General features: G+C 37.8%; 2 protein-coding genes across 2 annotated transcripts in view; both read right to left on the reverse strand.

Annotated features, from left to right (window-relative positions):
* Positions 1-21,800, reverse strand: part of glg1b (golgi glycoprotein 1b) — a 41,161-nt gene extending 19,361 nt beyond the window's left edge. Inside the window, exons 1-16 of the mRNA XM_057348480.1 lie at positions 21,413-21,800; positions 14,158-14,187; positions 12,286-12,372; positions 11,436-11,651; positions 9,750-9,953; positions 9,479-9,550; positions 8,572-8,758; positions 7,355-7,569; positions 6,965-7,086; positions 6,422-6,523; positions 5,376-5,529; positions 4,129-4,266; positions 3,951-4,037; positions 3,662-3,724; positions 3,462-3,575; positions 2,557-2,645 (exon numbers count right to left, since the gene is read on the reverse strand). Of these exons, the coding sequence (XP_057204463.1) occupies positions 2,557-2,645; positions 3,462-3,575; positions 3,662-3,724; positions 3,951-4,037; positions 4,129-4,266; positions 5,376-5,529; positions 6,422-6,523; positions 6,965-7,086; positions 7,355-7,569; positions 8,572-8,758; positions 9,479-9,550; positions 9,750-9,953; positions 11,436-11,651; positions 12,286-12,372; positions 14,158-14,187; positions 21,413-21,718 (2,186 nt within the window). The 5' untranslated portion in view covers positions 21,719-21,800. The remainder of the gene's footprint in view (positions 1-2,556; positions 2,646-3,461; positions 3,576-3,661; positions 3,725-3,950; positions 4,038-4,128; positions 4,267-5,375; positions 5,530-6,421; positions 6,524-6,964; positions 7,087-7,354; positions 7,570-8,571; positions 8,759-9,478; positions 9,551-9,749; positions 9,954-11,435; positions 11,652-12,285; positions 12,373-14,157; positions 14,188-21,412) is intronic.
* Positions 21,801-23,643: 1,843 nt separating this feature from the next.
* wdr59 (WD repeat domain 59) overlaps positions 23,644-27,500 on the reverse strand; it is a 14,629-nt gene continuing 10,772 nt past the window's right edge. The window contains exons 21-26 of the mRNA XM_057348032.1: positions 26,660-26,772; positions 26,432-26,582; positions 26,070-26,148; positions 25,598-25,727; positions 25,381-25,523; positions 23,644-25,293 (exon numbers count right to left, since the gene is read on the reverse strand). Coding sequence (XP_057204015.1) covers positions 25,058-25,293; positions 25,381-25,523; positions 25,598-25,727; positions 26,070-26,148; positions 26,432-26,582; positions 26,660-26,772 — 852 coding nt within the window. The 3' untranslated portion in view covers positions 23,644-25,057. The remainder of the gene's footprint in view (positions 25,294-25,380; positions 25,524-25,597; positions 25,728-26,069; positions 26,149-26,431; positions 26,583-26,659; positions 26,773-27,500) is intronic.

Here is a 27,500-nt window from a genome sequence, read left to right on the forward strand (position 1 = left end):
AATCAATAAGTGTTTTCTTTCATTAAATATTAACTGTGTGCTTTTGTCATGTGCTTTCTATTTTACTCAGTGGAAAGTTACTGTGGCAACGAAGTGAGACAGGATAAGTGGGGGTTGGAACCATAAATTATCTAAATCAACACACACACACACACACACACACAAAGAGTCACATATAAAAGAAATGTTATGAATCAATCCACTGCATATGTTTTAAGTATAATCATGAGTTGTGATGTGTTTTAATGAATCATAGGATTAAGAAACAACGCTACATAATTAAAAGCATTAGATGATTGAGTGTTTTCTTTTTACTAAAAGAATGTTAAGAATGTTGGTATGTTGTCCGGCCACAAGAAACTGTCTCTAGGAGACCACTCCCCAAAAGAAACTGTCTCTAGAGAACATTCCTCAAAACTAGCGACTGACCACAGGATGTATGTTTTGAGAAGATGTTATTTTGCAGGAACTAAGAAAAAGGACAGAGTCAGATAACCTGGTTCACGGTGATTGGTGGAAAGGGAGCAGCACTCCTTAAAAGGCAGAGGAGGAGTCAGAAGATGCGATCCGACGTCACATACTGAATAAATATGGGTGTTTTTGAATAATTTGGGTTGTTGGCTTGTGGTGGAGTGAGGAGATCGTCTGACAACCCAAAGCTTTGTTACTCCTTTTTACATCTGATAATAAACTTCTAATCGATTTTGGAGAACGTCTCTGTGCAAATTTTTGAACATGCAGGACTGCCTAAAAAGTCCAACAAGCGCAAAAAAAATAAGACTAAAATAATTACACGATGAAAAACGGCGAAGTTTTTCCTTTGCGTTTTTGACAGTTTCACGTACAGTAGGCCTACACATGACAGCGTTATCAAAACTGTCTGCATTTACACAGATCTTGGATAACGGATAAAAACTATGTAGTACGCACGCCAGGCCAGTGGATGGCGATGTTGTTGTGTAAAGAAGGAAGACGAAAGAAGAAAGAAGACGTGCCTTGGCACATACACATGCACAGTTATAAGGCAAAGTGCTTTTTAATACCGTTGGTCGACGTATATGTGTGTTTAAAGTCTGGCGAATGTAATGGTGTGTCTCCGCTGGTCTTGCTGGTGCAGCAATTCCACATTTTGCTGGGGAAACTTTAATACTAGTGGTGGCGAGATGAAGCCTCGTGAAGCTTTTTAGCCAAGTGGTTCACAAAAGGGTTCATTTCTCGAGGCTTCATTTGCTCACACTACCATCTGGTGGCCAAAAAGGGTAAAACAAGCAGATACATTACAGGTGTGCCTGATGTGCTCTGTGATACACTGTATTTTGCGCTAGTGAAGGCTAAGAAATAACGGTGAAGAAAAAAAATCTCCCACATATACTAATCTATTTATATGAATATAATGTGTATTTTCTGGTGGTATATAATATAATTATTGTATAACATAACTGTGTAATTAACTTATTGGCTTGAAATAAATGTGTGCGAATCAATTATTTGGTCATAATAGGCAGAAGTGGCAATATAATTATTCTAAAACTGGAAAGTGTCTGGGTGTAACTGGGCAGAGGGCAGTGAATGTGCTTGTGGTACTTGGTTTATATAGCTGTCAAAATGTCGCGGCAAGATTCGAACCGCTTACTGGACCACTCAGGCGGAAGCGAGGCTTCAAACGTCATCTATGACGTCATTGGTCTAAAGCGATAGCCTCGATACGCGCTTCACTGAAAGCTTCCACGATTTCTCGACACACGCTCCGAAGCCTCGGCTCAGAACGTAACTTAACGTAATCACTAGTTAATACATAGTCGAGGAGCGAGAGCTCACAGTACGGGAAGTCGCCATATTGTTTTCGCTATACTCGCGCGTGACGTCATCGGAAAGTACCATCTTGCCGTTTTCAAAAAGTTGTACTTTGAGACCAGTCATCAAAAGTTTGTGTTTTCAGTCCCCCAAAACGCTGTTTCCGTCTAAACGAACGGCCAAGACGCATACATTTTTTTGCGTTTTCGGTTGAAAACGGTCTCGTGTAAACGGCCAATAACACTTCACGAAAATCCATTAGAAACTCCTAAGGGAACCCACGACTTGTTAAAGTCCCCGTGAACCAGAAGTTGCGATAGTTTTTACTTCCGTATTCTGACACATTTCCGAGTGAAAACGAATTTCAAAGGAGAAAATTCGTGGGCGTGGCTTGTGTTTTCACTGCGAATTGATTGGATGTGTAAAAACAGCTGATTGATTTTGAAATGAAACTGGCAGCAGACTGACAGTTGAAGGGGAGGAGTTAACAGATGCTCCGGCCAAGCCGTCTAAATGACGTCATTTCAGACGGATAGTCCTTTCAGGGCAGAGGTGCATTCTCAGATTTTAACTGAAGATTATGAGTATACATGAATTTTAAAAAGAAAATGACACACATTGATAAGCTATTTACTATAAACGCTGCAATATTTCAAGAAAAAATAAGAATGGTCATTTTTTATTTCGCTGGGACTTTAATAGTAATTGTCTTGTGTGTTTTATGACGAGAAATGAAACAGCTCCGTGAATTTATAAACTCACTTCTTCTTAATGTTGGGACACAATTTAAGCACGTCCTCCTTACACGCCATTTTAAACTTGTAGGAGAAGCGGAAATCTTTCATCTGAATCTGTAAAGCAGGATCACAGAAAACCACGCATTAAACATTGTGCATAGATCTCAAAGTTTCAACATAGCTTCGCCAGTAGTGCTCTTTCATCTGATACATACAAACACAAACTAATGGATTTCTAATGTTGATATGTTTACATAACTTTATACAGTTTCACAAAAGAAACGTAATATGTCTTACTGAGCGTTCACACCACACGCGACTTGCGCGAATAAATCACACTATTCACGCGTAGTTGGACGCTTGAACATTTTGAGTTTACTTGCTTCATTCGCGCGTGAAATTCACTTCACAACAGACGGGAATTCGCGTCATGGGAGGGGCTCCAGTCTCGGATATATATATAGCTCAAATTGAGTAAAGTAAACTTACCAGATTGTCCGACCTCCTCACTCTTTCTTCCAAGCAAGATCCTTTGTATTCCTGTTTCGATAAAAGTAAGAAGATGTATCGTACAGCTCCGGATATCCACATACAGCGACGGTGATTTTGTCCTCCATTGTTGTTTCAGATTTCTGCCTCCGCTCGCTACGTCGTAATCACGTCACTACTAGAGCAAGCTCCGATTGGTTACCGCGGCGCGAATATTCGCCAAAGTTCAGATTTTTCAACTTGCGCGTCAAACGCCCGGAACGTTCAATTCGCACGAATCGCGCCGCAGGATGTCCTATGACGTCTTCGCATTAACTTAACATGTAAATCACTCACGCTTAACGCTTCATTCGCGTCTGGTGGGAACGCACCATTACAGTATCCAGACATTTGTTTCACTTAAACAACACAAAAAACCTGCTTTGTCCATTATTGGCTTACCAGCTGAAAATGTGTGACGCCCACAGCACATTTTTCATTCATTTCTCTCTGATGTTTGTTCTGCACCAGACATTCCAGAAGATTCCCTGTATCGATCTGATTATCAGCTACATCCTACAGGAAAGATCAGACCAAAGTGAGGAATTCTGGGAATAAAGGAAATAAATGTGATGGTTATAGTCTGCGTGGTCAGTACTCACACGGCAGTGGTTCTGAATGACGGGTTCACACGCTCGGATCAGAAGAGCTTCGATCTGAATGTCCTGTAAATAGTGTAAACACAAATCCAGATCGGACACATTTGTGCTTTTAAACAATATAAACTGCAAATCTGAACTTTTAGATACCCTAAAATCCCCAAGTTTCGATTACAAAAAAGATGAATTTACTGATGTTTGTCTACTGTGTGAAAAATAAAATGACATAAGTAGGATTGAATGGAGTTTAAAGAAACAAAAAAGCTGTTCCTTTCTCAATTCTGTCGTGTACCTCTGACTCCAGTTCTGTCAGGTTGCCCACTATGTCTCTGCAGTTTGACACCAGGTCATCCAGATGGTCCTGTAGACACTCCAGCTCCTAAGAACAGCGCAGAACAAACAAAACCACCCTATTAATCCTGAAATTCACAGACTGGAGTACTGAAGGGCTTTATTCTGAAATCTCTCACCTGTCCAGTGTCGGTCTTCTCACTGCACCATTTGCCCAAATCGATCATGCAGCGTTTCTGAAGTTGGGGATCCAGCTTCACGTCTAAAGCTCTCTGATGAAGAATTCTCTGAACCTCCACCTTACAGTCTCTCGTCAGCTGCGCGCATCACATTTAAAGTCACAACATCACAAATCACGACAATACATCAGCCCTTTTTATTTTTCAAGCAAATTCTATATATCGCCGCTGTCCTTCTGGAACCTCGTCTCTCCATATTTCCTGATTTTCATTCTTTGCCATAAATCATTTATTATAAGTCACCCTTTCTGTTTGTCACTGGGTTTTGCAAATTTCTAACCAAAATAAAATAAAGTGCTTGTCAAGCTTACAGTGTTTTTCCTGAAAAACAGGGAATTTGGACATACGAGGTTTCAGAAGGACAGCGACAACATGCTACTGTTTATAAGTTTAGGCTCACTTAAACGAAATGTCTCTCCTTCTTTTCTCAAATCTGTTGGATCTGAAGGTGGGTAGTTGACAAATAAACCGTATCATGTGTCCTATGGTGTGACGGCAAAATTTTAGAAAACAAACTGTTAATAATATATTTATAATATAAAACAGCCTAACGCTGGGTTCACACCAAACACGAACAATCGCGTTCCACACTCTTTATTACTCGCGGGAAAAGTTCGTTATTTTCGCGTGAGTGACGCGATCTGAGAAATATTTTCAACCTTCGCGGAAAACGAGATTGACACGCGTTCGCGGCAATCACGCCGCCCGATTCCCATGTATACGCGTCTTTGCATTGACTTTGTATGTAATTCACTCGTGCAAAACGCTTAACTCGCGTTTGGTGTGAACCCAGCATGAAATTTATCCTCATTGTTAAGGCTTTTCTCCCCTAAATTTTTGCCTTCACTATAGAACACATGTGCGGTTTATTTGTCAACTACCCAGATCTGAAATTAGTTTTGTATAATTGTGTAAAAACATATTTGTTTCTTTCAATACAATTAATAAAAATGACTTAAATAAATGAATGACTGATAGTTCACCCCAAAATTTACATTTTCTTCCAAAGTACTAGTAGTAGTCACTAAATTGCCAAGGTTTGAGAGATTCATGAAGTCAAAAACTCTTGTTTGAGACACTATGCGAGACTCCATCACTGTGAAATTCGTTATCGTTGTATCTTGTGGATGATCAGAAAACCACCATCAAACATTCATGACCTAACCATGAGTTTGTATCTTTCTTACCCGTCTGCCCTGTTCTTCTGTGCGGTAAGCGTGGCGGTACAGACATGAGAAAACAGCTCCAGGAGGCATGAGCTCACTGCTCTCGTTCCAGCCCGGCGTGTAACAGAGTCTGGACGCGTCGTTCTGACATTTACGATATAAGATAGGATCGAGTCTACGGGACAAACACGCAAGACAAAGAGTCAGCCATATGCCAAAGCTATGATGCATATGAACTTACTGTAATAGCTCAATGTCATTGGTTTTTACATATTGTCCAGTAATCACAAGGATTCTTAAAGGGATAGTTCCACCGAAATAAAATCCTGTCATCATTTTCTCACCCTCATGACATTCCAAACCTGTTTGACTTTTGTCTTCTGCAGAACATAACAAATATATTTGAAAGAATGTTGGCAACCGCACAACATTGAACCCCATCGACTTCCATTGTATGGACACAAAACCACCGAGACATTTCTTAAAATATCTTCTTTTGTGTTCCACAGATAAAACATGCACACCTTATTTTTAGGTGAACTATTCCTTTAATGACCATACTATATATTTGCCATGGTATTTACATGGCACTTATAAGAGCATGCACAAGAAAAACAATGTAGTATCATCCACAACCAGTTACAATATATCTTGATTTAGTCGGTTGTCCCAGAATTCTCTGGGGAGTACATGTATTTAGTGCCCTGAACTAGAGTCAATCCACTACATCAAGGCAAATACAAGCATTAAAGCAAAACTGTGCTTGGCCACAATACAGAACAGAAGAAGAACAACAAAGTTGTCACACTGCCAATCTGTCACAATAGACCATCAAACCAAATTGCTGCTTTAAACCGCTGTAATTAAAAAGCACTTGAATGCAATGGGCTGTGAATGAAGTTATGACCAGCTAATGGTTTTATTATAACGGCACTGTGTGGGCAACTGTCTCAAAGCAAACCGATGAGAGAAACAAACACACGCGCACGCACATACACATCAGCAGCAAAGCATAACATCTACTGTATAAACCAAGAGTAAAGAATATCAGAAGTTGGATGGATTACTTCCAATCTCTTGATATGAAGTACTGAAGCTCCAGAAGACGATGCTCACAGTCCTGAACCATCTTCTCCGTGTAGAGGTGCTCCATGAGACAAGAGAGAATCCTAAAACACACAAAACCCTTCAACATCCCATTCACAGAATGTTCTGCAGACATAACATCCACAATAATTCTGTCTAGAAAAATATTGAGATTTTGCGTTTTGCTAGGCAACTAGTCATATTTATGAAAGTATTTCCACACAACTGACAGAATGCAATGCGTCACATAACAAAATATCAAAGCAATTTGTTTTAAACATTAAACACAATTCTGTTCGGTTTTTAAATAAAATAATGGATTTTATTATGGAAAACGTATTTCAACACTTTCTGATTATAAAACATCAGTGGACTTTACTCATATAATCTCTCTTTCCTTAAAACATGGGGTCGAAACATTTTGAGAATTAATCTTGTGAAACAGTTACGTTTTTTGCTTCCCCTGAAGTGTTGTACAATAAGAACCGAGGAGAATGCGTTTTGCCAACACTCGAGTGACTCACATGGGATCTCCGCTGCGGATGTGTTTACAGGCCGTCTGAATGACAGATTCACAGGCTTCATTCAAAGCTCGATCGATCCGATAATCAGCGCCGGGGTCTGCCGACTGGATCAGAGTCTGGAGCTACAGGTGAGACCAAAAATAACACAAAGTCATCCTCTGACAACTGTCCCCAGCATCTTAAACAGAAGTTTTCTGTCACTCTGGCACAAAATGTTTCTGTATTTTGTCCTGTGTTGGGTCCATTTTTCATCTACAAAAACATTACCAACCCACTATCACACCAACAAAATCAAACGTCCATTTGCATTTCAATACGACCATTTCAAGTATTTTTATAAAGAGGCTCTCGTGATAAAAGCAGACCCAGGCAGACCCAAGCGATTCTTACCGCCTTCTGGCAGAGATTGTCCACCGCGCCCTTGTCCCCGCGGGCCACTCTCATGAGGCAGTGAAGGGTCCGGCCCTTACGGTGGAGTCCGGAACAGTGGGCTTCAATCTCTCCCCTGCAGTGCAACACAATCTCAGGACTCAGAGAGAAATCCTCCATCAGCATGCGTCTGTAGTCCAGCATCTCACCCTGACAGTCTCCGGTCACCGTACGGCCTGAGCCACCGGAGCCGGGAGGGAATATAACAATGAACAAACGTAAAAAAGCAAATCCGTAAACAGAGGAAAAGTGATAGAACAAAAAGTATCTGTAGTAACCCTTTACAATAAGGTGCTGTTGGTTAACATTTGTAAATGCATTAGGGAACAATGAACAATTTCGTTTTTCAGCATTTATTAATCCTTGTTAATGTTAGTTCATGTCTATACAGTTATTCATGTTAGTTCACGGTGCATTAGCTAATGGTAACGTTTGATTTGAATAATGTATTAGTAAATGCTGAAATGAACATGAACTAATATGAATAAATGCTGTAAGAGTATTGATCATTGTTAGTTCATGTTAGCTAATGCATTAACTAATTGTTAACAAATAGCACCTTATTGTTAAGTGTTACCGAATCTGTTAACTAGCAAGTATGCATCAGCTAGCCTTCTAGCTAGCAATGTTTGACTCAATAATGTTTTTGGACCTCGAATTCGTAGAGTAACACAACAGTTGTTGGTTTGATTCTCAGGAAATACATTTACCGAAAAAAATAAATGTATACATTAAATGCACCGTAAGTTGCTTTGGATAAAAGCGTCAGCCAAATGCATAAATGTAAGTCATAATATTCCTAAATAACTTCAAAAAAACACGTCTTTTAAGCTGCAATTCCTAACTTACAAAAAAAATTATTGATTAAGTACAGTACTTTTTGCGTATGCTCTTAATGGAAATGTAAAATTATTGCTTGTGAATTTTTTACTTTTGTATACTACATAATTTTATAAAAAGGATGTGAAACAGACTGCATAATGCAGTGTTGTATGCTACATTATTGTCACATGACCATTGTACCATTATTTCAACAGGACAATTTTTGTTATCTTGAAAACAAAACAAAAATTTGTACTAAAAGGTCATTTTTTACACAAAATAAAATTCAAACTAAACATAAAGAGTCAAGAAAGTGCACAGTAAAAACGGTAGGTTAGGTCAAATGTAGTGCAAACCTCTGTGAACTGCCGACTCCAGACACAGGAGGAGGTAAGAGAGTCTGGCCTCTCGTGCCCGGGGCATGCTGCTGTCCGGGTTACAGCGGTATTTGCGCAGGTCAGCTTTACAGGCCTTGGCGAGGGAGTAACTGACCTTATAATCCTGAGCAATGAGCTTTTGTCGAGTGGTCAGGGCATTTCTACACTGTGGACAGAAATGCTCATTGAGGTCACAGACAATCCCAATGTTTCACAAACACAAACAGAACTGACCGACACTTTAAACTACGGCCCTGCACATACAACTGATTCAAATTTGACATTAAAGAGAAACAAACCTGTGAATTTTGTTACATTACATATGTCTGCTTGTACTATGAAAGGAACTTTTCAGATTGAAAACCAGTTTAGGTCTAATGAATCCATCTATACAAAACAATCAGTTTGACTGTCAAAACTGAGACTGAGTTTACAAAAATGCACTTCAAATGAAAGCCTATGGGACCGAAATCCTTGTATTTGAATTCTATGTGTAAATGTGTGATATTTTAGCTGATATTGATAAGTATCTAAAGTAAATCCTGTAGGTGGATAAACTTTTGGTTGTGTTCTCTGTATATGTCATTATTGTGAATTAAGTATGTTTGGTCTATTGTTGGTATTCTTATCCATAACATGTGCAAGTTTCGACATGGTATAACAGGATTTGGGTATATGTATCTCAGGGATGCATTTAACCGGTGCAATGTCTCATCCCACAGACACTGAGGTTTATTTAAGTATACACAATTTATGTTTTTACAAACTAAGATGAGTTCGAGTTCTTGTGGCGACTGATACAAATGCACAATTGATAGAGCTCAACTTGTTTCAAACCCACATCATTCTTTTAAAATATACACCGATAATGACACGTGTGACGCACCTTTTCTGACATGGCCTCCTCAAATTTATGATTGAACAGACATTTGTACACTCGGCCCTCTCCCACTTGAGTCTGGAAAACGAAATGCATTGAAATGTCAAATCACTTCTTTTTACACACCACAATTTTTTACAGTTTTAGAACAACTTGAGGGTGAGTAAATGATGACAGAATTTTTTTTTTGAGTGAACTGTCCCTTTAAATGTACGTTTATTTTGAGAGGATTTGTTTTATGTGGTTCGGTGATTTCGTTTGTTTGTGTCTCACACACGTTTTCACAGAAGCGTTCTCGGTCATCTCGGCAGGAGAAGTACAGGTAACGGTCCAGATGGAAGTCATCGGCGGACAGTTCTGCCACTCGCATGATGGCTTTCTTACAGTCGCTCTTGATTGGATGAGTGTGTTCCTGTTGCTCCGCCTCTCTGACGAGAGCTCTCTCCAGACACGCGATCACCTCGCCCTGTGAGTGCAGGTCCTGACACAAACACACACAGACAACAAGAACCAAAACACACGAACGTCAGGGGACACCAACAAAAACAACTAAAGGAATAAAAAGCACGTCTGTATTTATAGATCATGTCATACTATTGTAATGTTTAAGACCTCTGTGGTTTTGTGGTTTGTAAAAGGAAGGTTACAGAAAGAAAAACCAGTAGGCGTTTAACCACTGAATATCTCCAGATGTATTTCTGTTCACAGTTATTTTTTATGAAATTTAATGACACAAAATGTTCTATATGCATGTGAAAAATATAGCTGGCACTCATAATTAACTTGAGTTATTGAACAACTCATAGTCCACAAGACTACAAGACATGAAGTATGTCATCTACTGTATATTTATAAAACACTCTAGGCGTCCAGACAGATACAAAATCCTCTTTTAACCTTCAGAAAATCACGGATGCAAAACTGCAACACGTTTAAAGCAATTAAAAATATCTCTATCACATAATGTGTAAAAACTAAATATACCCACAGCTCACACTGAAATGTATCATAGCAACAATTTTGGCATGAACATATTTACAATTTGAATTTCCCAGCATGCCTTAGTTACACAGTATGGTCAATGGCTTGACCGTTGGTAACCGTTCTGGCCCAAATGCAGTGATCTTTAAAACAAGTTTTTCTCCTGTAATAGTTTTCTTAAATTCCAACATGTTCTGTGACAGAAAATGATAAAATATCTACAAATATAAACTCAAGTGAATTTGAACTCTTTAATGTTAAAGGCTGCATAAATGCAGTTCTTTATATCATAGAAACACTATTCAAAATTATTTTTAATAAAGCTTTAACTTCTATAGCGCAATGTCTAAATTTCAAACTAAACCTTCCAAAGTCTCTAAAGAGTAAAACTATATTTGCCTGTAACTCAGTGTCATGTGCCATACATACTTCTTAGGCTTTCTTAAAGGCATATGTCACCCAAAAGTTTTTTTTTCATCATTTACTCTCATGTCATTCCAAACCTTTCTGTCTTCTGCCGAATACAAAATGAGATATTTTGAGGAAAGCTTGTAAGCAAACAACATTGATCCCCATTGACTTCCATTGAACACAAAACCACTGAGTCATTTCTCAAAATATCCCTTTTTGTTTTAACCCCAGAAGAAAGAGTCATTAACAGGTTTTGAATGACATGAGGATGAATAAATAATGACAGATTTTTATTTTTAGATGAACGGTCCCCTTAAGTCATCATATTAGCAGAGCAAATTAAATTCTGCACCTGGGGGAGCAAGGAAAGCGTGGCGACTGGGTGCCCGTGTTTCAACATGCTGAAGAACGTGAACGTTTTAGCAATGGCACTAAAGTCAATATAACTCCGAGCCATCTGGTACCAAGCCAGCATCTTCTGGTTTCCCAAAGGGATATTCTTGAGCTGTCTGAATGCTTGTGGCTTTCACTGGGCTGGAAGTCAAACACTATTTCTGGTATGCAAACATACTTTTTCTCCAACCGTGATGCTTCCACACTGCAGCGTGTTGATGTCTTCTCTGCATTTGTCCATAAACCCACAAATCAGTCGATAGTCGCTGAAGATGATGCTGGTCATCTTCGTGATGTATTGATGACACTGGCGTTCAGTGACGTTGCCACGGTGATCGACCAGGCAGGACATCAGATAGCCTTTCCCTCTTTCCTCATCCGCACACTCTTTCAGCTGAGAAACAAATTAAATGTCTTTTTATTATCTGCGAGACGGAATAGTCGAGGACCGAAGCTACATAATTTATATTCGTAATCTGAAATCCATTTCTATAATTCTAATTAAATTGTCAGTTCGACCACAACCGTGCACACATGCTCTTAGTAACGCCAGAGAGAAATGGTGCATTGTGTGTTGGGATTTTTATGAAATGATTGCAGCTCCGAGTGTCGTCAAACATAAAACCACAGTGCATTACAAATGTAGACTTCATTTATTTCGCCGGCAAGGCGTTTGGACTGTATTCAGACAGACATTCAGTTCAAAGAATGTCAAAGAAAAGGGGGGCACCGATATGTAAATTTTGGCCGATAACCGATAATTCTTTAACATTGGAAGCCGATAACCGATATATTGGCCGATATAAAGGATCTAAATATGAATATAAAATTCCCTAAGACTGAAACAAATGGCAAAAAATGGACCGCTGCTTTTATTTGAAAACATCTACTGCAGAAAACAAGGTAACCATTAGTTCTCTTTTTGGCCGATGATTTATCGTGCATCCCAAAAAAGAAGCATGATTCATTTCTCGGGTAATTGAAGATGAAATGTTAAACAGCTCAGTGTATCGCTGGTACAAACTGACCTCTAACATAGTGCTTGTACACACTTCAAGAGCCACCGACTCAAACTTTGGATCTGTAGTGAGATTCAGCTTGTAGTTCCACAACAGCTGTCAAAAAAGAAAAACAACATTTAGAAAACGATGAATATTAATGTCAGTTCTCTGGTATCCCAGATTTAAGACGGCATAACTAAACATTGTAGGTGGCACTAGGTGCCTAAGGGACATACCTAATAAACATATACGGAGGGAGAGACAGTCAGACAGACCGATAAATAGATAAACAGATGGATAGAAACAGATAGAGAGATAAACAAACAAACAGTTGAATAGACAGGCAGACAGACAGATAAATAAATAGGGCGATACAGACGGATAGACAGACACAGACACAGACAGACAGACAGACAGACAGACAGCCAGACAGATGATAGATTAACAGACAAATGGATAGAAACAGATAGATACAGAGATAAACAAACAGTTGAATAGACAGACAGATGGACAGATCGACAGATGGATAGACAGACAAATAGGCCGATACAGACAGACAGATAGACAGACAGACACAGGCAAGATGACAAACAGATAGAAAGATGGATAGATAGACAGACAGACAGACGATTGATAAACAGGTGGACAGGCAGTAGGATACAGACAAAGAGACAAAAGGATAAATGGATAGACAGATGGATAGAAATAGATAGATTGAGAGATTAACAAACGGTTGAATAGACCGAAAGATAGACGGATAGACAGATAAACAGGCCGATACCGACCGTGGCTTAGACAGACAGACACAGGCAAGACAGACAAATAGACAGACAAACGATAGATAAATAGTTAAAAAGGCAAATAGACAGACAGATGCATAAATAGACAGGTAGAGACAGAAAGACAGACGGAAAGAGACAGGCAGACAGACAAATAGATAAATATACATAGACAAGACAGATAGATAGACAGACTGATGGATAGATAGACAGAGATATAAAGATAGACAGATTGATAGATAAACTGACAGACAGACAGACAAAAAACAGACAGATGGATAGATGATAGATGGATAGATAGGAGACAGACAGGTAGGGACAGACAGAGACAACGAAACGGGCAGCCAGACAGAAACAGATAAGACACACACACACACAGACTGTGTCTGATAAATACCGACAGACAGATAGACATAGACAGAAAGGCAGATATAAATACAGAAAGACAGACACAAAACACATGGATAGATGGACAGACAGACATACAAGCCAAAGGACAGGCAGGCAGACAGACAGACAGACAGACACAGTCAGATATGTATATACAGTATATAAGGGACTATCTGAGATGAAATAAATGCTCTTATCGCTGGTACACAAGCAAAGCTCAACATCTTATATGTCAGCAAAAAAACGCTGGCCTTAAAAGTGCTGATAAACGCTCTCTGCTTCGACTTTCAAAATGTCAGAATCAGGCCTTTATCATAATTCTTATTTCTCAACTACACGCTGCACATAATGAGACGGTTGAGTCAGGCCTGAATCATGTTCTTCTTTTGAGAATTGTGGCGCAGACCTCTGTCCTGCAGTCTAATGAGAACATCACAGCTGCGGAGATGAGGAGTTGAGAATCACATCCTCCTCTCGGGACCTCAGCAAATGAATTGTGGGCTGCAGTCATCATCAGACAGTGATTAGAGCATAATTCTTCTGAAATGACTGGCTGATGTTCCTGCTCTCCGAACCCTATTGACGCATGCACACCGAAAGCTACAGAGAACAGCTATGAATGTATGAACATCTCAAACAGAGTCGTGTAAAAAGGTGCGTCAGACTGAATGATGACTCATGATCATTCGGCTCAGGTTTGGATTGAAAACAGGTGTGTTATAACACTTACGTGGTTGCAATCCACAGCGAACTCAGTCTCCTGTAAAACAACGAGAGAGAGAAAAAATATACACTTTTAGTCTTTGACTTTTATTTTGCTTTTTTGTAACATGTTGCAAACTAACTGAACAAGCTAAAGTAATTATTGAAAATGTTTTGCCACAAGCCACACAAACAGAAGCTCCAGTCAAACATTTCGAGTTTTCGACCATATTTTCTCAATATTGACCGTCTCAGCCGTCGGGTCTGTTTCTTCTCATTCTGGCGGTGTTGTGTGAACAGTCAATAACTACAGTCCCTAACCGAACACAAGCCAGAAGAACCGAGTGACTCATGGATCATGAGAATACAATTAGCAATTGTCAAGGGGCGACAAAATCAGTGTCAACACACATAAAAAGTTCAAATATGTTTGTTTTGTTTTTAAAAGGAACAAAATATCAGAGCACATCTACATGCAGTAACACAGCGCGGGCCCTACAAAGAACATACTGATATCTGAGCGCAGAGACACCACACCCGGATCAATCGACCACGGCCAGAACCGAATGTTTCTATTTGTACGTCAGGGCTCGGTGACTGTAGGGTGGTGGGAGCAGACGTGGATTGTCTTTTGATATTGTAATGTGATGAACTTTGAATACTGTAGTTTTCTCTGGATGGCTCAGCGTTTTTTGGAGTCATACATTTTAGCAAGGTTCATGGATTTTAGTAAGACTCACTCAAATAAAACAGGCCAACAAGGCTCACGAAGGTCTAGAAATAGTTTTCACTATGGTGAATGTTACAAATGGAAAAGTCTAAGTCTTTCATATTACATTTAAATCAATTCCCTCCTTTTAAAGATCTAAATTACTGTCTTGTGATAGATCAATAGGATACAACCTGCATCACTACATCTACAAATGATCAGAGTAAACCAAGGACAGCATGAGCAAGAGATAAAGACAAGTAATGATAGAATAATATAATAAAAGCACAGTTTATTGGATTATCGTAGTTATTTTATAATGCTCAGTCTGACTGCACCTGACTAGAGACAGTTTCAACAGATGTTATTGTATTGAGCAAAGAAAACAGAAATGTACCGCTACCTAGGACTGTCACGATTATTAAATAATCGTCTCATCGCGATTGTTTTACCTCATCGCGATGGTTTCAGATCATCGCAATGATTGCACATCTCTATAGAAGACACTAGGGGGAGCTGTAGTGCATCTGCATATTGCATATTGTAGTGTATATATTGTTACTAAAGCATGGTAATACTTGTAAAATGTACCACCACAACACAATCACTTTAAAAAAAAAACTAAAACATATACAAATTACCTGCAGTACAATTTAATATTATTTAAGCAAATCTCAGTGTGAAAACCAGTCTACCAAAATTTCATTAACACACAAGTAAAATTTAATTGTAGTCTTGCAAGTGAGAAAAAACAGACTAGAAGCTTTTCTAAGACTGATAGTATTTTAATGGTGGCTTCAATTCACACCTGATCAATTTACTTAATTTACAAGTATTTGGTGGTTGTATTATTGACAGGTAAAAGCCTAAACCTTAAATATATGACGACCCAATTTTTTCCGATGGATTTCCAAGAAAAAAACATAGTCTTGCATTCAGAACAATATGGTCGTTTCAATCGCTGAATAAAAAATGTATGAGAATTAAATGTCAAACCTCAAAAACAGACAATTAATCGTCATAATCGTCAAAGCCCTAAAACAGTCAATTAATCGTCATAATCGCAATGATTTATTAGACAATTAATCGTTAATTAAATTTCATAATCGTGACAGCCCTACCGCTACCCTGTGAAAACCTTAAAATTGAGACACTCCCTCATGTGTACTTGTGAAGACCAAGGTTATTTTAGTTTACTAAAATTAAAACTTTGAAAATATCTGTGTTTATTGAAATCAAATAAAATATTGACCTAAAAATTATTGGAAAAACTTAACTAAAGGAAAATTTGAAATGTTGCCTCAAGAATAAACTGAAATAAGTTTAAAGCACTAAAATTATAATAATAAACAAAAACTAAAATAAAAATGAATTAATATTTTATAGCAACATCAAAAATAAACAAATAAATTATAAAATGACAAAAGCATATACCAAAATGGCTCAAACTTTAACTAAAATAAACATGAAAAATGAAAGTTCTAAAAATAAAAGCTAATTTAAAATATTAATAAAACTAAATAAAGCTAAAATCAAAACTATAATAACTCTGGTGAAGACAATAAACAAGATTAAACATTGTAATGTAGAATGGTAATAGTAATGAGAATAAAATAAACAACAAATAAAATAAATGAATAATAAATTGATAAAGGATAGTAAATGCACATATGAGAAAAAAGAATTGAAACACAACACAAATGCATGTTTGTTTCTCTGATAAACCACACACGCAGGTTGATTTTCGGCAACTTAGGTCCTTCACTTTGAAAAATATACTTTCATTTTTTAAATTGACATTGTATGAAAGAAAATCATACATAAAAACCTTAATGTATACAGTATATTGTGCGTAGGTAAATCTGGAATTGTCTTCAGAATTATTTTCAGGGAGTTACAAACAAACAAGCATTGCGTCAGACCTAAAGTAATGACAAGAATACTGAATTCACTTCCTTATTGTTATGCAAGAGAAGTAAAGCAATGGTAATGAACACAAATCTATTTGTCTGTGAACAGAAGTTCCTCCTGTGTGTTTAAAGGAACAGTTCGCTCAAAAATGAAAATGCTGTCATCATTTACTCACCCTCGAGTTGTTCCAAACCTGTATAAATTTCTTTGTTCTGATGAACACAAAGAAAGATATTTGAAAGAATGTTAGCAACTGACAGTTCTGGGAAATCATTGTCATTTTTGGGTGAACTATCTTTTTAACAACACCTGTTCAGCACCACGGACAGCGACAGGGTCAGATTTGTTTAAACAAATCAACAAATGAAACATCACGAACAAGAAAAGACTTCAGTCAGGCCGAGACCTGATAAAAAGTTGACGTTTTATTCAGTCAGAGATTTCATTAAGACACATTATATGTAACACAATATCGCTTGCTCACTTCTTCAAGTATAGACTACCACACATAAATGACTCCAAGACCCACGATGACATCAAAACTGTTAAAGCGTGGATGTGCTTTTAAGTTTTTGGATTGAATTGTCACTGTTAGCGATGTAAATTCAAAAGCTAGATTATATGTAAAGAAAATGTGACTGCAGTTTCTCTGTGCAAAACTATCAGACGCAATACCAGGGTTGTTATAAGTGGTTGCTAAGGCTTTGATATTGCGGTTGCTAAGGCGTTCTGGATGATTGCTATGTGACCCAAGTCAAAAATCATTTTCCTGCCATTTTATTATCCATCATGTGAAAATCATAAATCACTTTGCTCAGTCATGTAATAACGTGTCTCATCTTAAAACGCTGCATGATTTATGCTGTAGCAGGTCAAACACAGGATGCAAGAGAAGAACATATACTCTCTAGTAGTTCATTACTATGAACCCTGGCTTATTTTTTGCTAATATAAGAAGATTGTGGGCAGTGTCAAAGCAGAAACCGTAGGAATTTTTTATTTTTTTGCTTAACCACATTACAACCTGTCAGAAGCAATAATCACAGCACGAACCTGAAGAAGACAAACCAACATCGCTTCACACGGGAGAAAATAAGTGCTGTGATTGGAAAATAACACGAGGGAGAGAAAGGTACTCGACAGGACGAGAGAAACAGTGAACAAAAATGTCCCCGCTGTTCAGTATAAACTGAATTGATAATAAACTACAAATTGAATGTCAATCTGATAAACAGTTGTTGGCCATGGCAAACACACAAGAAACCACACGGACTAAACAAAATAAACAAGCAATCATTTACATGATAGTAACCAACAAAGCCACAATTTGTTCATCTCTATAATAAATTGTATGTCTGCTTTATGTACTTGAAAAGCCACATTTACTTGTATTTGAGTTAAACAATACCAAAGTATGACCATGGTGTTTTTCACTGGCAGATTTTTGACTCTCTCTGTCATAGTTTTATTAATACATTATCAGACATGAAAGATTTCTGTAAATCATTTACTGCTCTACAAACATTACACCTGTTCCTAAAGTTAAAGGAGGTAAACATGAACAGACGTTCCTCACTGCTGTCGTACTGAATCTTTCAAGTGACTGAACACAGCCTGTACGTTTATTTATAGTTAACTTTGAAACATCAATGAAAAACTACAATAACTAATCATTACAGCAACATACTAACCAATGAAAGGAAAAACCTGTGCATCTTGACGTGAAGAGTCTCAGGAATATTTTAGAAAGAGTCGCTTTTGCCTATAAGGCTCCTTAACGGTTTATTGACAATATTTCCATTTTTGTTAAACCCAACTATTAAACAATCTATAGGGTCAAAAACAGTCTGTGTCTTTGTCTAAGAAAATGACCTCCTAACTGCTGTCTATCAGTCAGAAACACATTTGATACTGACAGTCAAATCACAACACAGACATCTGATTCTTTTCTTTAAGAAAATTGACAATAACTGTCAGCAGCACGTCTTTCTTCAATGGATTTATGCACCATTAGTCAACCACAATTCAAAAGAAATTACATTTAGCTAAAAAGAAAATTAAATCATGACAATTATATACATATTCCAGGCCCAGGTGTCTTTATTGCAAATACCTAATGGTCTGACATGCAGACAGACATATTAAGACTAGACAAATCCTTAAAGGGACAGCTCATCCAATGAACATTTTTGCATCATTTACATACCCTTATGTCATTCCAAACTCGTGACTTTCTTTCTTCAGCAGAACACAAAAGAAGATATTTTGAAGAATGCTGATATCCATACAACACCGGCCCCCATTGACTTCCATTTTATAGACAAAACTAAAACATTTCTCAAAATGTCTTCTTTTGTGTTTTACAGAGAAACGATTCATACACAGATTTTGAACAACACACAGGTGAATGAATGATTCATATGACTGAATTTTTGATTCGGGTGAACTATCCCTTTAAGAAAAACGGATTATTTAGCCAACCTACAGACTAGACAATTATAGATTTGTCTATTTAGTCTACTCCAATTCCTTTTAGATGCATAAGTGTGTCATATCGACATTTCTACGCTAAACTCTTTACAGTCACAGCTGATAACACCACAGTCACACATAAACACAACAACAAATCGTGTAAATAATCCATCACTAAGCTGTCAGATGCTCGCCTGAATCAAATTCCAATAGCATTACAGCTAACAACAGCTATTTGAATGAACCAAAACAAACAGATGTTTGATTAAGAGCTACTCTCTTTATCCATGCTTCTCCTCAAACCCCTGGATCTCACGGGAGGGTCTCGCATCAGTCACGGCAGGCGCTTTGTTTTACAACGAACCACCAGTAGAGCAAGCTGCTAAAAATGCAAATGACAGTGAATAGACTCACGCCTCCAGCGTTTGCTAGGGTTTACCGAAAAAGACAACCCAGAGGGGTGTGACCTCAGGGAGACGCGCGAGAGAGATTTATGGACATCATTTACCTCTTCAGAAGGCCACAGCTGTTACGGACCCTCCGCAAACCAATTATCCCAATAATTAGAGGCAGGCTGAAGACTGCCGAGCCAGCCGTTTGCTGGCGAATAAACTTGGCATGAGGTACAAGCGGCTATGAGATGAGCTCACAGTTCGTCTTGATGCTTGATTCATGCTAGCATAATTAGTATCTTCTCTCAGACGCCTTTGCCAAAACCGGCAGGCTATTGCTGGCGTGGGTGGTATGCCATTTTACAATGGGTACCAAATAGGCAGATAATTTGAAGAACGATTGGTAACCAAACAACATTCATATGGTTGGACACAAAACCTTTGAGACATTTCTCAAAATATCTTCTTTTGTGTTCAACAGAAGAAAGAAAGCCATACACTTGGGTGACTATCCCTTTAAACATAACTGAGAGCAATTGACACAATAGTATATTATCACGCAGAGAGGGATGGACGAGTTAAAGTCCGGACGTACAATATTGCATTTCAAAGCCAACGAAACGCCCCGAACGGGTCACACTTAATAGCCGGGCAGAGGGCGATTTTAAATGTCCCTCAGGTGTTGAAATAAGTTATCACGAACTGAAGAGCAAGACCTCGATTCAACACTAATGAGAAGTCAGAGTCTGTGAATTACTGAAGAGAGAGAGATAGAGAGGGAGAGAGAGCGAGAGAGAGAGAGAGAGAGAAACTAATATTTAAGAACCATCCAAAGTCAAACACTAAAACAGCTTGTGTTTCATCACAACAATACAGAAGACATCTTTCATACATCGGAGCCATACAGGAACAGGACATGAGTTTGATTTTACTGTACAGCACAACCAATCAAATCTAATCTCTTAAAGTGAATAAATAAACCACCACATGACTCTGATGCGACAAAGGTTTGTTGTAAACATTTCCTCATCCCCACAACTAGGTCACTGTGTCAAACAACACAGCAAACAACGACAACAAATCTAGTTAAGAACGATTTTAAGCCCGTTTTGTAAAGCAATCAAATCCGCATTAAAGGGATAGTTCACCCATAAATGAAAATTCTGTCATCATTTACTCACATGCTATTCTCACTCCGAATCCATAAGACTTTACTCCGTGAAACACAAAAGATGATGTAAAAGAAAAAAAATTCCAAAGAAAAGGTTATCAAACTTTAACAAGGCTGACGAAAAGGCACATTTTTCTGTAAATAAATGCTCAATCACACAAACTTGTGGATTATAAACTATGAGGTTTATGAACTTCTTCTCTGGCTCTTGACAGCTCTGTATGCTTTAAGTAGATCAAGTCAAACCGGTTGAAACAACAAGAGGCATATAAATGATTAATTAATTATTAATTTCTGTGATTACGAAATGTTTCTCAAGCAACCTTAAGAAGTATAAGAAAATGTCATTCTATTATTACATTACAATACAACTGTTATGTTTACAATATAAGGTCAGATATTAATAATATCATAAATAGTATCATAAACACATACCTAGGAACTACACAACATGAAGTACCAGCTGACATGCATCAAATGAAATGTATCATGTACAATACTCGCATCGGAAATACTTTAATATCTTATCTACTTCTGGATGCCAGAATGAGATAAAACTATTGATGCCCCTCACTTTGAATTAGAGCCCATAAAATAAAGAATAAAACCATCACGAGTGCTGCCTCACCTCCTTCCGGTCCTGCAGGCATTCCAGCACAGACAGGTTATTGGTCCAGGTGTGTTTGGGACAGAGCCGGGTTACGTCGTCCCGGCAGGCCTGCTCTTCTGCCAGCTTCCAGCCAGTGGATCTTCTGGACTGAGACCCGGAGGACGCGGCGGCGGGATGCGGTACCGCCGCTCTCAGCTGCTGTTGCACGGCGGCAGCCTGAGGATGCGCGTTCCCAAAGCCCGGAAGAGCTTTAAGAGAGTGTACAGAGAGAAGACAGAGCGACATGAGGAGCACAAGCAGCTGAACACGTCCACACGACGCCATCTTCGGCCACAACAGCTGAATCTGGCTGCGCTCGCTGCCGTTGCACTGACCGGCTGGAGAATGTTTCGACGCTACTACGATAAAGGCGTAGGCAATGAATATGAATGTTTTACGTGACGTATATCTTATTGATTGGCTGAGCGCCGTACGGTAGTGAATAAGCGCCAGACGACTGTCCAATTAGCGAACAACATTATGTAAGGCGTTGATTATGAATAATTAGAAGTTAAGGAATCAGTGAGGTTACCAAGCAACGACTGCAAGACAATATTAATATTCATGAGACAAGCCTTCGCCATGGTGGGATGAGTATTTTCTCGAACGTCGAAAGAAGCGCACTTCACACAGATAACTGCGGAGAATTTAATATTGAAGACTTTCAGTGTCTGTAACCTTATGTATCAGCATGGTCATTATATGAATGTTTAATAAAATATTGAATTAGTGACCATTTATTTTAAATCAGTGATTATTCATCTTAAAAGTTCATGCTGTTCTTTTCCCTTCAAACAAATCTCTTAAAGAAACAGCACATCAATTTCACGTTTTCATGTAATCACATGGGATTCATACATATCAGAAGCTATTCTGTAAGAGATGCTCCACAGATTCAATTTGTTGGCATCTCGCACTGCAAAAATGTGATGTACTCACTTCAACAGACAGCAGTTGTATCAGTTTCATTCACTAAGTAAGCTGGTTTGACATATTTAGTGTTTGGCAAGTTACTCTGAAAAAGTAATTAAATGTTAGTTACTAATTACATATTCAATAGTGTAATTAGATTACTGTACAAATTACTCTCTCCAAAAAGTACTCCAAAAAGTAATTACTAATGACTTTCTATATCCTATATCAACCTTGATTAGTTAAGTGATTCAAGGATAGACATGAAACGGCTCTTTTAATTCATTCAAATAAATAATATAAAACTACACAAAGTCGTATTATTAACTGACCAAAGTATTACAAATGTGAGAATTATACATTAAAGCACGGATTTTAAAGTTACTTTGAATTTTGATGTCAATTCCACTACTGCATGCACACATATATTACACAAAGTATTTAGTATAATTACATCAGAAGTAACTGTAATTAAATAGAGTAATCCCTTACTTTACTTTTTCAAGGGAAAGTAATTAAATTACAGTAACTAATTACTTAGTAACTAGTTCCACCCAACACTGGACACATTTGTTTGGTCCAGTGGTTAAGGTTAATGTCTGACTGAGGCCTTAAACATGTTCTCCATAAAACATCACTCATCAGTTTTTGTTAGTCTGTTGTGAATATAAATGTAAAAAGTTGATTTTGGTATTTAAAAAACCCTACAATGAATTCACTGGATGCTACTGACAACTTCTTGACAATATGCCCTCAAACTGTAAAGGCAGAGGTCCACAATATTACTTGGGCTGTTAACATATGAGATATATCTGTATCCAGACAGCAGTATAATCTTAAAGATTTTTACATCCCAGATGTTTGGTACTGCTGTTGAATTCTTGTTCTGCAGTGTGACGTACATTAAACATGGTCTAAGGCAGGTCAGCTGTCTCACCAACCCAAAATCAATGAAATCCATATTAATCCACATCATAACAAACAGACATCATAAAAATCTCTTAAGAATACCAAACATAAGACAGTACAACAACAAGGATAATACCCTAAACAAAACGGGTAAGAATAGGTCATTTAAAGATAATGTGTTTGTTTAAATATTTTCTTGCAAGTAGAAAAACTTCTTCATAAACTTCTTTATATACTAAGTATATAAAGCAAAAAATGTAAAGCATGACAACAAGATGGCAAAAACATTTTCATTGATATTATTCAAGTTAATTTTTGGTTTTATATTTCTCATGCGTGTGATGGTGTAAAAGTTGAACAGCTCAAAGAGGAAATGTTTGTTTTTGGTCAACATTATTTAATAAAGACATTTTGCTTTTGATTTCCCTATTGAGAATCAAGTTAAACCAGTATGTGACATTCTTAATAGCTTTATTTGCTATTATCAAGTTAAAAAAACATGAATTTTGCCTTTTGATTTACGAGGTAGTAATGAGAATCAACATGTTTAATTTACATTGTTATTAGAACATTCAACAAACAAATAGCAGGAAGATTTCCTGCAGCATTACAAATCAAATCAAATCCATCCAAACAAATCAATTGGCATATACTGGTCACGGTCCTATCAGATGTGTTTCTTGTGGCACACTGTACATGCTGGTTCATCCATAAGAGTTTTCTCCTCTGCGGGACAAGAAACACACTTTATAAATAGTCGTTTTAACTGAAAAAATCATTCAGAACATCTGAAAATAAACATGTTGTAGAACCTCCCCCCCCCAAAAAAAATCAGCAACTAGCTCTGATGTCTCTTCCCTTTTAACAAATGATTCACAGATGAACTTTGTTGGCACCTTGTAGAGCAAATATATCATCTACTCATTTAAACAGGTAGAAATTTGCAAAAAAAACAGCACTACTTAACATCTGAATTCACTAACTAGGCTGGTTTGACCTATTGTAAGATTAATGTTTGAGGCTCCTGCATAGAACATAATTGAACACTTGAACAGTCAGTTGTTAGTCTATCCGACCGAGATGGATTGGTTTCTCTTAATGACTTCATGCAGAGGAGTCGTTACAGTACAAACAAGAGTTTTGAGGCATATCTTGACGAATCAAAACCTGCTCTCTTAAAGAAACAGCTCACCAAAAATTAAAATTCTGTCATTGTCACTGAAAAAAATTATATTTCAAAACTTATTTTGTATTACTTTTAATATTATTATTTTTTGTTGTTGATTTTATATCCATCTTTAAAGGGATAGTTTAGCAAAACTAACATTTGTTTTCTCTTTTTCTTTAAATTCCATCATTTACTTACTGTATTACTCCCTCATGTCATTTCAAACCTGTATGAGTTTCTTTCTTCTGCAGAACACAAAATAAGATATTTTGAAGAATGCTGGCAGCCAAACAACACTGACTTCCAATAGTATGGACACAAAACCACCGAGACATTTCTCAAAATATCTTCTTTTGTGTTCCACAGCAGAATCATATACAGGTTTTGAACAACATGAGTGTGAATAAACGATGGCAGCAAGTTTATTTTTGGTTGAACTATCGCTTTAAGCTTCAAAAACCTCAGTCCCCATTGGGACTAATTACAACCGTTACAATCTCTAAATCGTTCTGTATTGTGTTCCACAGAAGTGAGAAAGTCATACAAAAAGTTGGGGCGAGTACATGACGACAGGATTTTCCTTTTTGTGTGTGTGCGAACTATTCCTCTAAGTCACCAGGGTTTTTCAGAAAGTTTTAGAAAGTGCTTTGCAGAAGGCAGTGACAGCCGCAGCCAGTGGGGCAGACGTCTTGAGAGCGGAACCAGTCCATCATGTGACTGGTGTGTCCTCCGTGGCCACAGCTCAGGCAGAAGTTAGAGGAGCCTCGTACAGCCACGTGACAGATGGCACACTGGAAGGTGAAACGCTTGCAGACGGCACACTGGGTGCCTCGGGCCTGACTGCGACAGTGGCAGCAGTAAACGCCAAACTCTACACGTGAAAGCAAAGAGAAACATGTCTATAAATATATCATTATACCAGCGATCATACAGAAGCCGAGACATTCCTGTAACATACCTATGCCTTTGTGGGGCTCTGGAGGGCAAGAAACAAATTTGAGAACCTCTGCCCTCTTTTCCTTCAAACCCCAGCGGTGCAGGATCTCACCGTAACATTTCTTAAAGTCGTCAAACTGGAAGGCATTGGAAGGATCCAGTAACCTGTGGATGAGAAGAACTCGGGCGTTAATCATTTGGAGACACGCAGGGGGTCACGGGTGGGACTAGATGTTTACCTTTTGTTCATATCGTGCTGCTCTTTCTCTCGCTCTCGTGGGTCAGTGTAAATCTGGTTTGCATAGCGATAGTCATCCGGAGAGGATTCTCCCCAGGGCGGCGCATGTTCAGACTCACGACCACCTGAAACTGAACAGATCAACCGTTCACAAGCATAAGTAGGTATGAAGACATTTGCTTTTCATTAAAATATATTGTTTATTATGTGAATACTTCATGCATCACAAGGGCTAAAATTTGTTTACAATTAGGTACACTTCTATTATTAATTAAAAAAGAATAATAAAACAAATAAATATAAACATTCATAAAATGAACAATAACAAGTATGAATAAAAAAGGTCTATAATTAGATTCTTTTGTGAATGTATTGACCAATGTATTCAGAAAACTAATGAGACTAAGGAACGCCAAACACATACAACATTTACAGTAATCTAACCTCAGTAAAAAACACCAGTAATATCTCACCCATATTCCAAGGAGTTGCTGTAGAATCTGAGGTACTAGAACATGATCCGGATGTTAGAGAACAGGAGGTGACGCTGGGCTGAACATCACAAGCAAACAAATAAATCAAATGTCATTAATAAACAGAAAAAAGTCCCATATTCTTTGTAAAACTCATCCTGAGGTCAAAATCAAATGACGAGAATTTAAAGGTATTTAGCGCATTATTTCTACACCACTAGCCAAACTGAATAAAACAAAAAAATGGAACATCACACATTTTTTCCCTCATCTGTTGTACAGCCAAACAGATATCTTACTTACACTCAGATAAGAGAAATTATAAGAAAATGACACACTGTGACATATGAATAAAAACACACATATCGAGAGTGATGAGATGTGAAGATGACCGGTCGCGCCTGCTGATGTCCGTACAGAGTGAAGTATTCCTGAGGACTGGTGTGACCTCTGAACACGCTACACAACATGGCCAGACTCTGAACGTCACTCATTTGACTATAGTGCTCGAGCCTGTAGAAAACAATGTCAAAGGTTACGCAAGGTCATTACTTTCTGTGTTCTGTTTATATGCACAAACCACAACTTACAATGTCTCCAACAGGTGTCGCCCGAAAGGATGTTTGGCCCAGGGTGTCCCAGCATCAGGGTCAGGGTCAGGATTGAGGTCAAGATTCGTGGCAGCCGAGGCAAGAGCCCATACCTTACACAACATATTTCATGAAAAAAAGTTTGATCATCATTGCAAGCTTCTAAAACATACAGTCTCTAATTTTCAGCAATATGAATTGATTTTGTGGGATGATTTTGTACTTCAGCTTCTCATCAAATTCTAGACAAAATGCTTTTGGGTATTTTCAACAGGGGCAGATCCACTCGATGTGCCCTAACTTCCAGTTTCAGTGGAACCAAGCTGCTCATTTCAAGAAATCTCAGTGGGACACAAAACAGCCTTTTAAATACATAAACAAGGAAAATACAAACTTAATTATGACACTGTAGATGCAAGAATAACATAACATTATAAGATGATTTTCGAAGAAAATTAGTTACAAATAAAAGTTACTCAGTAACCTTAGATTAGCTCAGGGCTCTGTTATTTCCACTAACATTGCCTTATTTAAATGGTCTTACTCTGTCCATAATACCATGTACTGTATTATTTTCAAACTTCTTCTTGCTTTTAGTTTTTTTGTTTGTTTTTCTTCCTGTAAAGCTGCTTTGAAACAATGCAACATTGTAAAAAGCGTTATATAAATAAAATCAAATTGAAAATACTTTCAATAACTACTAGCATTTACGTTGTATTTTAATTCCTATAATAAGTTTTATTGTAGGTTTTTTTTTCTATTAGCATTAATATTTTTCTATTATTATTATTTTTCTATATTGCTATATAGGTTTCATTTATTGCAGTTTTATTTTATTTTA

Source organism: Triplophysa rosa, linkage group LG12, assembly GCF_024868665.1.
Source record: "Triplophysa rosa linkage group LG12, Trosa_1v2, whole genome shotgun sequence".
Lineage (NCBI taxonomy): Eukaryota > Metazoa > Chordata > Actinopteri > Cypriniformes > Nemacheilidae > Triplophysa > Triplophysa rosa.